The sequence below is a fragment of the Fopius arisanus genome, unplaced genomic scaffold, assembly GCF_000806365.1.
Source record: "Fopius arisanus strain USDA-PBARC FA_bdor unplaced genomic scaffold, ASM80636v1 scaffold00066, whole genome shotgun sequence".
In the NCBI taxonomy this organism is placed as follows: domain Eukaryota; kingdom Metazoa; phylum Arthropoda; class Insecta; order Hymenoptera; family Braconidae; genus Fopius; species Fopius arisanus.
Window position 1 is genome coordinate 121,667 of NW_011887805.1, and position 15,160 is coordinate 136,826.

At 39.4% G+C, this 15,160-nt stretch overlaps 2 protein-coding genes across 5 annotated transcripts; both read left to right on the forward strand.

The window, feature by feature from the left end:
• Positions 1-1,358: 1,358 nt before the first annotated feature.
• Positions 1,359-13,052, forward strand: LOC105269226 (organic cation transporter 1). Of its 4 annotated transcripts, none has more exons than XM_011309302.1 (10): positions 1,359-1,980; positions 4,427-5,207; positions 5,454-5,783; positions 9,484-9,742; positions 9,813-9,904; positions 10,766-10,969; positions 11,027-11,276; positions 11,780-11,911; positions 12,029-12,383; positions 12,609-13,052. In XM_011309302.1, exons 2-10 carry the CDS (start codon positions 5,082-5,084, stop codon positions 12,889-12,891), a joined length of 2,031 nt encoding a protein of 676 aa, XP_011307604.1. In that variant the 5' UTR covers positions 1,359-1,980; positions 4,427-5,081; the 3' UTR covers positions 12,892-13,052. The 4 variants fall into 4 exon arrangements, with proteins under 4 accessions (XP_011307604.1, XP_011307607.1, XP_011307606.1 ...); XM_011309305.1 differs by lacking the exon at positions 1,359-1,980 and adding an exon at positions 2,826-3,323; XM_011309304.1 differs by lacking the exon at positions 1,359-1,980 and adding an exon at positions 3,355-4,330.
• A 99-nt stretch (positions 13,053-13,151) lies between these two features.
• LOC105269227 (tubulin beta chain) lies at positions 13,152-14,805 on the forward strand. Its single transcript, XM_011309306.1, has 2 exons — positions 13,152-13,381; positions 13,465-14,805. Exons 1-2 carry the CDS (start codon positions 13,325-13,327, stop codon positions 14,722-14,724), a joined length of 1,317 nt encoding a protein of 438 aa, XP_011307608.1. The 5' UTR covers positions 13,152-13,324; the 3' UTR covers positions 14,725-14,805.
• The last annotated feature ends 355 nt before the right edge of the window (positions 14,806-15,160 follow it).

Consider the following 15,160-nt stretch of genomic DNA (forward strand, 5'->3'; position numbering starts at 1 on the left):
GATTTTTTGGAAAAACTCAAGCGCATCAGGAAAGGTTTCTGCGTTCATGAAATTTGATTGATTTCTTAGTGTTAAAAAATTATTAATTATTTAAGATAATGCTTAGTTACTATCGCAATATTTTATTTATTATTAATTTATTCATTTGCGTGGGGTTTTTCGAGTGGAGATACATCACTGAGGAGAATTCAAAGACTGGCGGTTCACCGACAAGTTCTTCAGACTATTTTTCACGGGAATAATTCAAATAAGATAGTACAACCCGTAAATATTTGCTCTGACTATTTGTACGATTGGGAAAATCCAAAAATTCGGGACAGAGAACCGATTGACACGTGTTCGAGAATGGAATACCGATAAATGACGAATAAAAATTCGAGGCATAAAAATGCGGAAAGTTTTTCTTTCATCTAAATCAAAGTCGTTGGACCTAAATTATTCCGTTATGACTCGATGCTCTATCACAAATCTCTATTGCTGCATTGAATTTATCGGTACGTGTCTCTCCAACATTTTTCAGCACGAATTTCCACTCTAGTAACTCGAACCAGACATGATACTCTATAAATCTTCCTCTGTACACGATTGAAACAGAAGTTAGAATGTCGTTATGGAAATTCTTGCGTGGGGACCGCGTAAAACTAGTAAACAACATGGTAATTGCAATTTCGAGACTTCGCACGAGAGCTGCATAACAAATCTCAATTACATTCTAAATGAACTTCAATAATAATTCTTGAAATTATCATAAAAAGCCGAAAGCAATCCGCAAACTCCAAATACTACGACATAAAAATCTGCTCATCATGGCTAAAAAAAAAATCGATACCAGAAATTATTCTAAATCATGTAAATCATAAAAACAGATCTGCGAAAATAAAAAATGATGAAATTCCATAATTCCCCAGCTGATCCGAGAATCTGCTAAAAAAATTAAAAATTCATGGAGACGATTAATTGAGGTGAAAAAAAAAACAAATAACAATTTGATTGATAAAAATGAATCGGCAAACTTGAACCGCGAACAAATTACTGGTTACGGAGTGCTGGAGGAACCCCTTTTATATTAATAGTCGAGTGGATGAGTTACCTCGTGAGGGCACAGCGGCGAGGAGAGACCGGAGGGCTAAAGCGAGGAGATGGAAATCGTGTTGGAAGTGGACATGTTTAGTATCCGTGTATTGGTGTTTGAATAATGGGAGGTGGAGTTTGAAGCCAAGTGACTTTACCAGTGAGTGAGAGAAAAAATGACAAAAAACAAAGAAGAAGATGTGAAATATTGTGTATATAGAGGAGGGAGGGAGGCCTCAAAATGATAGATAGGAGGATGGGATAGATGGGCCCCTCTGCACGTTGTTTCAGTTTGAGTTCGCGATGGAAACTACATGCTACGTCTAGAGTTTGTAGTTTACCCATTACCGTAGTTTTAGAATAATTAAATAAATCTTTAAACCGTTGCCACCGGCTTCAGCATCCAATCACTTAATTAATCTTAATTGCACAGGAATTTGTGGGGAAATCGTTTGGATAGATTGGGAATCAATCGATTGGGAGATTGGAGGTGTTGAGATCTCGGTATTGGGAACCATTTCCACGGGTTAATTCGGAAAATTGTTTATTTTCCGGTTGATGAGGCGTTTTATCCTTTTTTTTTTTTCTCGAATTTTTATCGGTTTTATTTGACGTCGGTACACGCACACCCGGGGGGACCGGATGTCGGATGGTGCAGTGATTCGATTGATTCGTTCAAGAGTGTCCGTGGCTACTACCGAACTTCCGAGTGCCGCTCTTCGTATCCGCGATTTTACCGCTCATCACTGCGCAATCTCTATTTCAATCCTGTTAATACCTTGGCCAATGATTTTCATGGAACAGTAAATAATTGTTGTGGTGTTCTCCAAGAGGATATCTCCGGAGGAATCTATTTATTTTTTTTTTCAATCCACGCGGAGGTCTTGGGACTGTCAATCCGTCGTTCTGGTAAAATTTCATTTCTTTTTTTGTCATTCATCAATTTATTACTCATCAATGTTAATAATTACCCAGTTTATGAGAATATATAATTCATTCAAGGGATAGTAAATAAATGTTGCGGCGGTACCTGAAAGGATCTCTTCAGAGGAAATTATTTGTCTGTTTAAATCCACGTGGAGATTTCGGGGGACTGACAGTTCAAATTTTTTATAAAACACCATTTCTATTTCTTGTGATTCCCCATTTTATTAATCTCTCTTATTAAAGACAACATAATTATCCAGATTATGATTGTAATGAATTTCAATGTAAGGCATTACGAATTGTAAATTAAAACCCTAATGCTGAGGCCCGACGTAATGACGACAATTGTCTAGAGTTACTTGAATTACGTGCGATATTTTTTACCGCGGGTAAACACAACACTTGGGGCTTGGATTTTATGACGAAGGTATAGGGTTTGATTATACAGTAATTAATTAAGTAAATTGTTACTCAAGGAGTCGTCCAATTTTTTAACACGCGAAATCATCCGCTGAATTGATAATTGAAAATTGACAGTACAAAATTATTTAAAATTGAGAAATTTTTTCATTGTTCAATAGATCACCTGAAATTATTGTCGGACATTTCATTCATTTTTTTAATAATAAATTATAAAATTATAAAAAATAATGGAATAGACAAGACGTTTGAATTATTGTGTCGCGGGTCATGCGTCGCATTTGTCGCGTATCATCTGTCGTGTGTGCGTTTTTATTTTTTTTCATCTAGTTTCGCAAGTGTTCTCACGCTGGTCACACGGTACATAAAGTACACACGTTGTTTTTATTATATACATAAAGTTGGAATGGGTGGGCGATGTGACGTAGATGTGGGGAACAAGTAGCGCAGATCCCGAATGAGAAGAAGCATTGTGTACATTCGAGCGAATGAGATCGATACGTTTTCCTTGGCCTATCAGTTGTGCAATTTTTATTTAGTTTCGCCTTATCGGGAATTGACAATTGCACGCTCCCAGGGGTTCTAATCAGTGTCTGAATTACTCCAGTTGTCACTAATTGCTTCAGCAATTACGGTTATTCGTTGAATTATTTTCGAAATATTTATTCGGATCTCTCTATTTCCGGCCACAATCCGATTGATTCCATAATTATCATAAATAAATCAGAAAAAATCCTTCAGTTATTAATTAATTCATAAATAACCGTCAGAATCCCCGAAGTGATAAAAATCGATAAATGGACGCGAGTGCTCCGAGCATTTCGGGAATATCTCCGAAACTACCAGAGATAATGAAATTTTTGTTATCACCTTTTTTAGAGATCTAGTCGAGACCTGGAAAAAAGGTTATTACAAAAATTTCAGTGCTGCCCTCGGGGTGGGAAATATTCGCGAAAAACTGCGCGAACCGCGAGATCCACTCGTTTAATCACTCACTGCTGAATCAATCATTCGAACACCAAAAAAATTCGGAGTCTTTGACTCAGAAAATCGGAAAATTCTCTAGCCCTTCTCGAGTTGTTGACGATTAAAAATTGTGTGCACCAGGACACGCGTCGGAAAATCGTCGGCGTTAACGTACGCTACGAGAAATCCGAGTGTCTCTTTGTTTGCAATCATTTGGAGTTGTTACGCACTGATAATGATAGGAATTTGAATTATTCGTGATATTGACGGAAAAATTCTTTCACGTTCGACAGAATTACTGTGTGACGTTGAATTAAATGTGACACTTCTATTGCTGACTGACGAGGGTTGACGACGGGTTGGAGACTAAACGCGTCACCCGGGAAATTCCAATTTCTTTGATCGCCACACCAGAAGAGCCTTCAGTATTCGGTCCACCGACCGGAAGCTGCCCCATGAACCTTGAGGAAACCCAAATTTATCAACTCCATCTCATCTTTCCCGTATTTTTCCATCGAAAGAGAAATTAAACAAAAAATTCCATCCCTCAACCATCGAATTACGACACCAATCAATTCCCAATTAAAATCCAAAAACCGCCAGCCAAATTTTCGATAATCCAATCGAATCCAGAAACATGTACCGCTGAAAAATCTAGAGTAAAACGCGAATAAAAAAATAATAGACAAGTGATTTAATCGCGCAATTTCTTCTGAAGAAACCTCTGAATTAATCTGAAGGACTTCTGATTCTCCAGTCCACCAGATGGGTGATTTCCTGAGGAAAACGAAATCCCATTGAATGTCTTTGATCCTCAAAAACAGCAACTGCTCCCAAAAAAAAAAAAAAAAAAATGCCAGTGCACACGCACTGGCGTCGAGAGAACCCCAAAGACGTCAGAGACGGTAACGAGTGATTGAACGTCACCGATAAGTTGTCCGCGTGCGTACGTGTTGCTTACGAGAATGTCGGGTTGTTCACAAACCCGCGACGACATGAACCTCAGTTGAGATCCTCCCTCTGTTCTGCTTCCGTGTTCCAGATCCATCGACACCCAGAATGACTTAAACATCATCTTCCGAGAATTAAAGAGTCCAAGATGATAATGATAACTGCAATAAAGAAGATGTCAACACCAGGTAACAACGGCTGACAATTTCACCAACCCAAGACCCCGGTAACCATGTGATTATGACAATCCTCGTGTTAACAAACTTGATAATTCACGTGTCTCTATCATTCACCGGGAAGAAGAGTGAAGTATTAATGATCCACTGGGACAAGGAGACAGGGTGATGTAATTATCTCATGGTTAATTTCTGCAATTGCTGAACTCGTGTGAAACATCCAAATAAATAATAAATAATAAAAAAGTGTCAGTGAATAAAACGACAATACCGATTCCACCCGTCATGTTTTTTATCAATTATTCACTCAATGATGCTGTTTTTAAAAGTGTTGAGACTTATGTAAAAGTTATTGACGATTTGTCCAGCTTTAGTCAGTTGGGATAAGTGAATTGGTGGAGGATTATTCAATAGTATTGGAGATTATCGGGAATTGATAAATCAGTGAGGGGTGATCAGTGAGAATGAGTGGACGGACATGCCGTCTGACCTGGTGAATAAACCAGGCGAACAGTACGTCATTGACGGTGGATCTAAACCGGGAGAGTATTGCTATCTCCCACGGGAACAATGAGCTCCATAGACTTTGACGAGGTGCTGGTACACGTGGGTGAGAAGGGAAGATATCAGAATATCATGTATTATCTTCTGTGCATACCAGCAACTCTTCCAGCGGCATTTCTCGCTTTCTCACAGGTAATCATCACCATCAAATAATTATATCCACTAATTCATTGTCTCCGCTTTTCCCTCGAATTATTAACTATTTTTCCACTGAAAAATCGAATACTCGGACATATTTCTGTGATAATAATTACCTGAACCTGAAGAAGTCGTTGATTTTTTAATTGCAATTGGTGGGATTTAAGAGGATTAATGGAGATGGTTTAATTGGGGGTTTTTCAAGAATTTATTTAATGGATTACTTAATTAAATCTTCAGGTATTCGTTAGCGCCTCGCCTGAGCACTGGTGCAGGATACCAGAGCTGGAGAACATGACGAATATCCTGAGTCTTCAATCGAGAAAAGAGCTGTCTCTACCCTACGAGTACAAGTCTGATGGTAGACGTCAGTTCTCCAGGTGCTACATGTACGACGTCAACTACACAGCTATCATCGAGGATTGGCTGAGGCACACTGGGGTTAATGCCACGGGTTCATTAACTAGCTTACCAGCACCACCAGTGAGCGACACTGACTGGCCAAAAACCAAGTGTCTTCATGGATGGATTTACGATAAGAGAGATTACGAGAGTACACTAGTTACAGAGGTAAAACCCTCTTATTTCACCCTTTGTCATCATTCAATCACTAATCATGAACTATTCTCTCAAAAAAAAACATCTAGGGAACCCCCGAGCTTCGGTAATTCTGTGAATGAACCCTCGACTGAGGAATTCATTGATAAAAATTTGGAAACGCGTCGGGAAAAGGATTTGGGGAAAATAAGAGATCAGGATTGTCTGATTGTCGGATTGTTGGTGAAGTGTTTGGATGGGGGAATCACACACGAGATTCTTGATACGATTTTTCAGTCAATTGCTAGGCTCGTTAAATTTTTTTTTTTCGAGTCACTGAGTCAAACGGAAATAATTTCAAACACAATTCAGTGACAGATACGGGTTTCCCCGTCTTTTCTACTCTGTAATCCCCTCTGTAATCTCCTCCGTAATCCCCTTTGTAATCCCCTTGTCTTTCTGATTGTCCGGTCAGAGGGAAATATTTTGGGGCACGTGGGTGAATTTCGATGCTGATGTAAACAATTTGCATAATGCACATGGGAATATTAACCAACTCGGTCTAACGACGCTTGATCATTTAGATTGCATTACACTGGAGTTAAACTCGTTGTACACACGCTCGTACAATTTTTACACCACGTGATTAAAATAATTCCAGCAGTGGAGTTTATCGCCTTGGCCTTTCACACGTTTTGTCTCTGGTTAGTGACAAGTGGTTGATGTGGCGCTTTACTTCGCACATTCGTGGAAAATTTTATTAATGAGTGTAAAAAAAATCAAGGGGAATTGGTGGAGTTGATGAGTTGCACGCGATCAGATGATATTTCATCGTCACCAGCTCACGGTTTTACTCGTCACTGATTTTTTCGAGAGATTGGGGGGATGCGTCAACGCATCATCCAGTTATCCAGGAAAATTGATAAATGGAGTTTAACTGATTTCATTGAATTACTGGGATTTGAGGTAATGGAAAATTTAATTGGATCTTTCTTGGGTTGAATCTTGGTGGTGTGGGGAAAGAGTCAGCTCGACGGTGTGGATTATCGTTTTTTTTTTTTATTTTTTATTTTCCCTGCAGGAGGCCTCTAGTGGCGTCAGCAATTGCCGACCAATTTACCTACCCCCACATCCGGTCATGTGATATGTCACATCAAACACTCGAGCAATGCATGTGTGTACGCACCTTGTTATACCTATATGGAGTACTCGGGGTTACACTGACTCGATTGTACCCAGTATTTACGTTACGTGTACCATGCACAGATTTAGACCTTCCGGTAACTACTTTACTTCCGTTTCTTGGAATTTATTTGGGTTACCCAGGGAATTCGATGAATTTAATCCGACGGTAATCAGGGGTGCAGCTCCTTATTCCGTCCGACGATATCCCGCCATTTTATTTTCACACCTCTGACGACATCACCCATGGTTTCACCCATTTCCTATCAATTTTTCTTCGTCAATTAGAAATTAATAAAAAATAAACAATAAATAATTCATGGAGTAATATTATTATCAATTCCTAATTAATAATATGGTACCCTAATCATCGAAAAAGAAACTGAAATTTTTGAGATTGAATGAAAAAAATTATAATTATTGAATTACCGTAAATATTCATTGCCATAAAATAAAAAAAAAATCAGAAAAAGGTGAATTGAATCTTGAGGAATTGAATTATCACGTTAACGTTGAAAATTCCTGGAAATTATTAAATTTTCAATTTATCCTCCCCCTACAAATCACAATTATCCTTGACACCCTTTTTTTCGTGGAATAAATTCGAATTGATTGTGATTAACCGTAAGATGAAAGTGATATTTTATAAAAATGACAATTGAAACGGAAATAGCAGCTTAGCAGTATCAAATTTCCAACGAAATGAGGATTTAATCCGTTCAAGAGTATTCACTACAAGTAGTTACACTGAGTGCGTCAGAGAAGAGATTAGTGAAGAGTCATTATCTACTTATCGGATAGAGTTCATCCCGTTATGTTGCACCTCAACGATTTAGCCCCCAGGCACTGGTGCACATCACGTTTGTATTTTGGCACTTGTTGTTTGTTGGGCATTAAGTCGTAATACCACACACGAGTGAACTGTCCGTGACTGTCTGAATTTACCCAGAGGATTTCAGGTTGCACCTCTTCCTCAATGGGCAATCGGCCAAAGACACGAGTTTGTTCCAGTGTTGTACATTTTTCTCTCGTGGATTATGGAAATGTCTTCGACATGCTCGTTTACCCGTCTCCATTGTCCCAATGCCAAAAGACATTTGGCTTCTTTCCCTTTTGCAGACTGTATCTTCCTGGATTTTCATTCAAACATTCAGGAAACCTCAAGCCTCAACATTTTATCGATGATTTTTCAAGAATTCTCTCTAGCAACATTATTTTCCTAGTTATTTTTCCACGTAATTTCAAATTACATTTAATCATTTCGTTTTCTATTTATTTCTACATTGAGAAAATATATTCATTGTTTATCTGTTGAAATAAATGGAGGAGCAATGAATTCTCGCTTTTTCTTCTCAATTATTCCGTGCAATTGTAAAAAATCACGATGATGATTAGTTCGCCACTTTATCCATCCGCAAAATCGTCGGAAAATTGAAAAAGCTTCCATAAAAGAGTGGAATCCATCTAATTGCAAATGCTCATCGACAAGTGTCACTCGACAATGCAAATCACAAGGATAATCCATTATAAACGAGAAACAGCTGACAGCGAAGAGATGCGTCAATTGTCACTGCAAATTCTTAAATAAAAATTGCATAACTTTTGCGTAATTCGGGAGCGAAAGTTATTTAGCGAAACGCCTTGGTTTGCAAAAAATCTGTCGGAGAATATCTGATAATTTTAACGCTAGAAGGACAGGCAATGGAAGGGGGGGGTTTTTTTTTTTTTACAAAGTCGAGGGGGTCTGAGGCTGATGTCGAGGTAAAACGGGGGACACACGCTCCTCCTGTCAACTGAGGGTGATGGACACCTCCACTGTGGGAGCCACCAACACCATCACCATCAATATTCCCGGACACATTGGCATGCATCACACAAAGCGGTAGTGGCAATAAACTGTGCACGCCACTTTATTTTTCTCCTAAGACCCCAGGAATAAGATCGATGATCATCTGGCATCAGTTCAATTCTCCATGATTTATTCAATAATTATTTTATCGTCTCCCTATTGAGAATTAAAATCGTTTGCGATTGTGCGTACGGTGTGCCTTCATGTACAGTAATAAAACTCGGTTCCTGTCCAACGCACATCAGTCAATCAGAGCGAAAATTCCAGCTGATTCCCCGATGATTACAAGAAAATTCGGCACCACTGAATTCCTGTGGAAAAACGAAATTACAAAGGGATACACTGAAAATATATTTTTCAATATAAATTTGGGGTATATACCATTAATTGTAAATAATTTCCACATAATTACCACATAATTCGTACATAATTTCCACATAATTACCACATAATTACCACATAATTACCACATAATTACCACATAATTACCACATAATTTCGTAATTTGATTCATTTATGCACTCCAATAAATTCCAATCGATAATATTGTATGGCTTTTAATAAAATACAGGATTTAATGAATAATGTTTTTTTCAATTCCATCAGTTACAGCATTCGGTTGAAATATTTTTAATAGATTGTTGTGTGAGAGTTATTCACTCGATTATAAAATATCTTAATGGAATTTTTCCATCCACGTAGCTAGACCTCGTATGTGACAACAGTTGGTTACCATCCACATCGACAACATTTTTCTACGTAGGAAGTCTATTCGGTAATATTATTTTTGGATGGATTGCTGATAAATGGGGAAGACGAACGGCATTTTTCTCGATTCTCTTCCTGGAGGTGATATTCGCGATTGCAACGAGCTTCAGTCCGAATTACACTGTTTACACAGCCCTCAGGACCATCAATGGCCTATTTTTCCCCGCCATTTATCAGATTCCATTCATATTAGGTGACTGATTATTTTTAGTTTGTTTTTTTAATTGGGCTGGTGGGATTGGCTAATTTATTTTCGTTTTTAGCCCTTGAATTGATGGGCCCCAGGTACAGGACATTCGCTGGAATGGGAATCAGCATGTTTTTCGCCACCGCAATGTGTCTACTTGCGCTACTAGTGAGTAATGAGATTTAATTAATTAAAAGCATTCGAAATTTTAATTTATTTTTATTTTATTTGGAATATTTGAACGAAAAAAGATAAAGAATTGATGAATTTTGAGATTCGCGAGATTCGCGAGATCCGCGAGATCCGCGAGATCCGCCAAATTTTCCGCGTGAATTCCCCTGGCGTATTTTTAAATTTTTATGTTGAATTCTTTTGAAGAATTTCTCCCATCCATGTGCAATTTATTTTCTGCGCAGAACAACCGTCAGCCATCATTAGTAATCAAGAGGAATAATTTAAAATCGCTAATCGCGTAATTTATATGTTCCAAGAGACTTTTGTTGACGAGAATTGAATTTTTTAACTTTGACACACCGTTTTCTCGATAATTGTCAATTCTGATGAACATTGTATTCGCATTGCCCCTGCAGCTGTGCATACAAATGGATAAATTGTGTGAAATTACTGCGTACATAGATTGTTGCGCGATCGAAGTAGTATAACCCCGCCATGAATTTTTGAAATTAAAATCTGGAGTTGATTCCAAACAGAATTTAATTAATCTAACATCTTAATTTCCCCTCGATCACGATTAATAATAATTATAAAAATCATATAAATATAAATAAATGCGTGAAAAACTAATAAAAATCCTCTGCCTTTATTTCTATATTTCGGGGAATCCCAAATGGCCGCCCTAGTCAAATGCGAAACTATTGTTAAAAAAAAATTGTGGCGAAAATGGGATGAAATTAATTTATTATTCACGAGGGGTTTCAATTAATTATTTAATTACTACGTTCCGGAATTTGTTATTGTTTTTTTGCCCATGGAGCTGGTGCATACAAATTGAAAAATTGACACTTGCAGGGATATTTGCTGAGGAATTGGTACACCCTGTCCTTGGCAACATCCGTACCCTTTATCCTGCTCTTCAGCTACTGGTGGATCATCCCCGAGAGTCCCAGATGGTTGTTAAGTAAAAATAGGATAGACGAGGCTGAAGTTATCGTGCAGCACATGGCTAGAGTGAATGGCAAGACCGTGCCAACGAATTTTCTGAGGAAAATGGAGGTGAGTAAATCAGTTATCACTGATAACAACGTGATATCCCTGTGATTTACATTCAAGATGGAGATTATGAAGAGACAGGGTGTCTCCTGCAATGGCAGAAACTCTGAAAATCTTCTGGCAACTGGAGAATCAGAGGACAGACCACCACCACCATCAGCAACTCCAATGGACATTATAACAAATCCAAATATTCGTAAAAAATTCATCATCCTAGCGTTTGACTGGGTGGCAAATGCCGTTGTGTACAATGGACTGTCCTACAACACAACGAACCTCGGTGTATCCGATTACCTTGCCTTCTTCATAGGTAAATTCAATTCCATGTTGACAATTTTCCCGTTCAACTGCACTCGCAGTCACATACAATCGCATTTTCAATCGTAAAAGCTGTCCTGTACAATTGATTGCGTTTCATTCTAAATATTTGTGAAGCTCATCAGCTGCGAGATCCCGTCCAAATCCAAACTATCCACTCGCTATTCCATTTATTTTTTCTTCTAATTGAACTTCAAACAATATAAAACAGATAAATCCAATGGAAAATTTCCCAGGAAAAAAAAAACATTCCCAGTACAAAAAACCAAATTTTCAATTTCGTACAATTTCAAGTAATTGAATGACGTTTTAGCACCAGAAAAAAATTACCATTTTACCCCGTCCCCTAGTTGCGTTGTCGCGTGACTGAAGGTCATACCAGCAATTTCACTTTAAATTCCACCAAACGATTTGCATACAGCTGATAATAATAGCATCACTCTGGATAATCCGTTGATCGAATGAGTGTTCTGATGATGTGGGTGAATTTTGCAGGAGGCATCGTGGAGATACCGTCCTACGTCATCACCTGGTACGCCATGGACAGATTGGGCAGGAGATGGGTCCTGTGTTTGACGATGCTGCTGGGTGGTGTTGCTTGTGTGTCCTGTATGTTTGTACCTGAAGGTGAGTATCAAAAGAATGCACCACCTCTCCCACTGATTTATGATAAATCGGTACCATCGATCCCAGAATTTAATCTGATCAATCAATGACACCAATTGATGGGGCAAAATATTCCAGATGCTGTTTGGGTAACTGTTTCCCTGGCAATGATCGGTAAATTTGGTATAGCCGCATCGTTTGCTGTTTTTTACGTTTTCGTTGGTGAGTTATTGCCAACGGTGTTGAGGTCCCAGGCCATGGGAATCGCCTCGTTCATCGCCGGAATCGGCCTACTGACATTCCCATACATCGTCAACCTAGCTGTTTACTCCAGAGTATTACCACTGATTGTGATGGGTACACTCAGTGTTGCTGGTGCATTAACGTCTATTTTTTTACCAGAGACCCTCAACATACATCTGCCACAGACTATCGAAGAGGGAGAGATGTTTGGGGCTGATTTCAAGCTCTGGTCTTGTCCCACTCTTCCAGAGTAATTATCACCAGTTTTTATACCTTTTTATCACTAAACATCGAGTCCAAAAAATATTTATCAATTCCCAAAGAATAGACTATTCACAGAATATTCACTTATTTAAAAAATTTCGTTATTTTCATGATAAAAAATTCAAATTCAAAAGAAATAATTATCGCGAGAAGGAGTTGCTTCTCCAGTGAATGAAGAGTCCATGAAAATTGAGAATATCAAAATTTCCAGACGCACAAAGACAAAAACCCGAAGACGAGAGTCGTTACCCCTGCGATATCTCGTGAACGGACGCCCTGGAAGTCGAACAGCATTCAGTGGAAAAGCGGCACTGGCCGAGTCAGGAACCCCTGAGAACATGGAGCAAATGGGCCGACTATTGCCCACCCCCAACGAAGAAGTGACAGACAACTTAAATGTCACTAAAAACACTGACGAAATCCCCGGTAAGACCGAGGGACAAAAGAGAATCCACAGCGCCGAAGTATTCGTTGATCTGCGCGGGAGAAAATGATCCCCAGGATATCCGAATAAAATCAACGCCAGCAAAATGATTTTAACTGAGAAATATAATGACTTTGTATTATAATATCAGTATAGGAACGCATTGTATTTATTTTTTTCCATTCATTATAATGTACTTCCTTTCTAAAGTCTGTCTGTGTCATCCAGTTATTGTTTTATTTATTCGTATCAACTGAATAATTACCCGCCCCCTGATTAATCACAGCAACAGGCATTCTATTAAAATCGTAGTTGTCAAGGTAAACATGATCGCCATTTATTTCCAATATTTTTCGCTCTCATTTTGTTCTCGTCAACGAAACTCAAGGGAAAAACTTCCGGCAATAAATCCCACAAATTCACCGTTCAGTAATAATCGAGTAGTTCTGAAATAATTCGCCAAGTCAATTAATCACCAGTTGCGATTAAAATTCGTTATCAAAATGCGGGAGATAGTACACATTCAGGCAGGCCAATGCGGAAATCAGATCGGCGCGAAGGTCAGTATCCCAAACCATCAATTATCCCAATTGAGTACGAGTCATTAACAAACAATACCTATTGATTAATTCATAAACAACAGTTTTGGGAGGTGATATCTGACGAGCACGGTGTAGATCCCACTGGCAAGTACCAGGGTGACTCAGCTGTGCAAGTTGAGAGGATAAACGTGTACTACAACGAGGCGTACGAGGGAAAATATGTACCTAGGGCTGTTCTCGTTGACCTGGAGCCAGGTACCATGGATTCAGTGCGATCAGGACCATACGGCGAGCTATTTCGACCCGATAATTTTGTATTTGGACAATCCGGTGCTGGTAACAACTGGGCCAAGGGCCACTACACCGAGGGTGCTGAGCTCACCGATGCTGTTCTCGAAGTTGTCAGGAGAGAGGCCGAGAACTGCGATCGTCTCCAGGGATTTCAGCTGACCCACTCCCTCGGTGGTGGCACTGGCTCGGGTATGGGTACACTATTGGTATCAAAAATTCGGGAGGAGTATCCTGACAGGCTCATGTCAACGTTCTCAGTGGTGCCATCGCCGAAGGTCTCGGACACGGTTGTCGAGCCCTACAATGCCACCCTGTCCTGTTATCAACTCATTGAGAATACGGATCAGACTTATTGCATTGATAATGAGGCACTTTATGACATTTGCTTTCGCACTCTCAAGCTGCCCACCCCATCATATGGGGATCTCAATCATTTGATATCCCTGACGATGTCGGGGGTGACCACTTGCCTCAGGTTCCCTGGACAGCTCAATGCTGACCTCAGGAAATTGGCTGTCAATATGGTACCCTTTCCTCGTCTTCATTTTTTTATCACTGGCTTTGCTCCGCTGACATCACGCGGCTGTCAGCAGTACAGAACCCTTTCAGTTCCTGAATTAACCCAGCAGATGTTCGACTCCAGGAACATGATGGCTGCATGCAATCCTAAGCACGGAAGATACATGACTGTTGCCGCTATTTTCCGGGGGAGGATGTCCGTCAAGGAAATCGACGAGCAGATGCTCAATACTCAAAAAAAAAATTATCCATATTTTAGTGAGTGGATTCCTAATAATGTCAAAACAGCTTCTTGTGATATACCACCGAGGGGGTTGAAAATGGCGGCGACCTTCATCGGAAACTCTACGGCTATTCAGGAACTCTTTAGGCGGATTTATGATCAGTTCACTGCGATGTTCAGGAGAAAAGCTTTTCTTCATTGGTATACCGGGGAGGGAATGGATGAGATGGAGTTCACTGAGGCCGAGTCCAACATGGGGGACCTTATCGCTGAGTATCAGCAGTACCAGGAGGTCACAGCTGTTGATGACTACGTCGATGACGATTGAGGCCCTCATTCTGATTTTTCAACCTTTTCACCCATTTTTATTCTGGATTTTTTTGTAGAATCCCCGGATTTTCGGAATACATCAAGTCTTCATTCTGTGTTGTCTTCTTTATTATCGTTTCATTTTAATTCATTGTGTGCATTTTTTATTTTCGACAAAAAAATTCCGCGGAGAGAGAAAAATGGAGCGATCGATTCAAGCAATCGACGATTGTCAGGGAATATCTCTGAAACGATGAGAATTGACGAAATTGTTGTAGGGACATTTTTTATAGCTCTACTTTCCCTCTACAAAAGAGATACCGGGAAATATTGCGCTATCTCCCTCTGATTGGGAGATATTCTTGGAAAACAGTCAGGGCTTTACCCCCCGGTGAATTCATCTTGTGATTATTTTCTCGTGGGGGACACGTGGTGGATTTATCATTGACTGACAA

Excerpts from the sequence above, each read along its gene's own strand:
- LOC105269226 (XM_011309302.1), top strand. The coding sequence starts at position 5,082 with ATGAGCTCCATAGACTTTGACGAGGTGCTGGTACACGTGGGTGAGAAG. Across the intron at positions 5,784-9,483 it reads AGAGTACACTAGTTACAGAG|CTAGACCTCGTATGTGACAA; the intron begins GTAAAACCCTCT and ends CCATCCACGTAG. Across the intron at positions 12,384-12,608 it reads TCTTGTCCCACTCTTCCAGA|ACGCACAAAGACAAAAACCC; the intron begins GTAATTATCACC and ends CAAAATTTCCAG.
- LOC105269227 (XM_011309306.1), top strand. The coding sequence starts at position 13,325 with ATGCGGGAGATAGTACACATTCAGGCAGGCCAATGCGGAAATCAGATC. Across the intron at positions 13,382-13,464 it reads GAAATCAGATCGGCGCGAAG|TTTTGGGAGGTGATATCTGA; the intron begins GTCAGTATCCCA and ends CATAAACAACAG.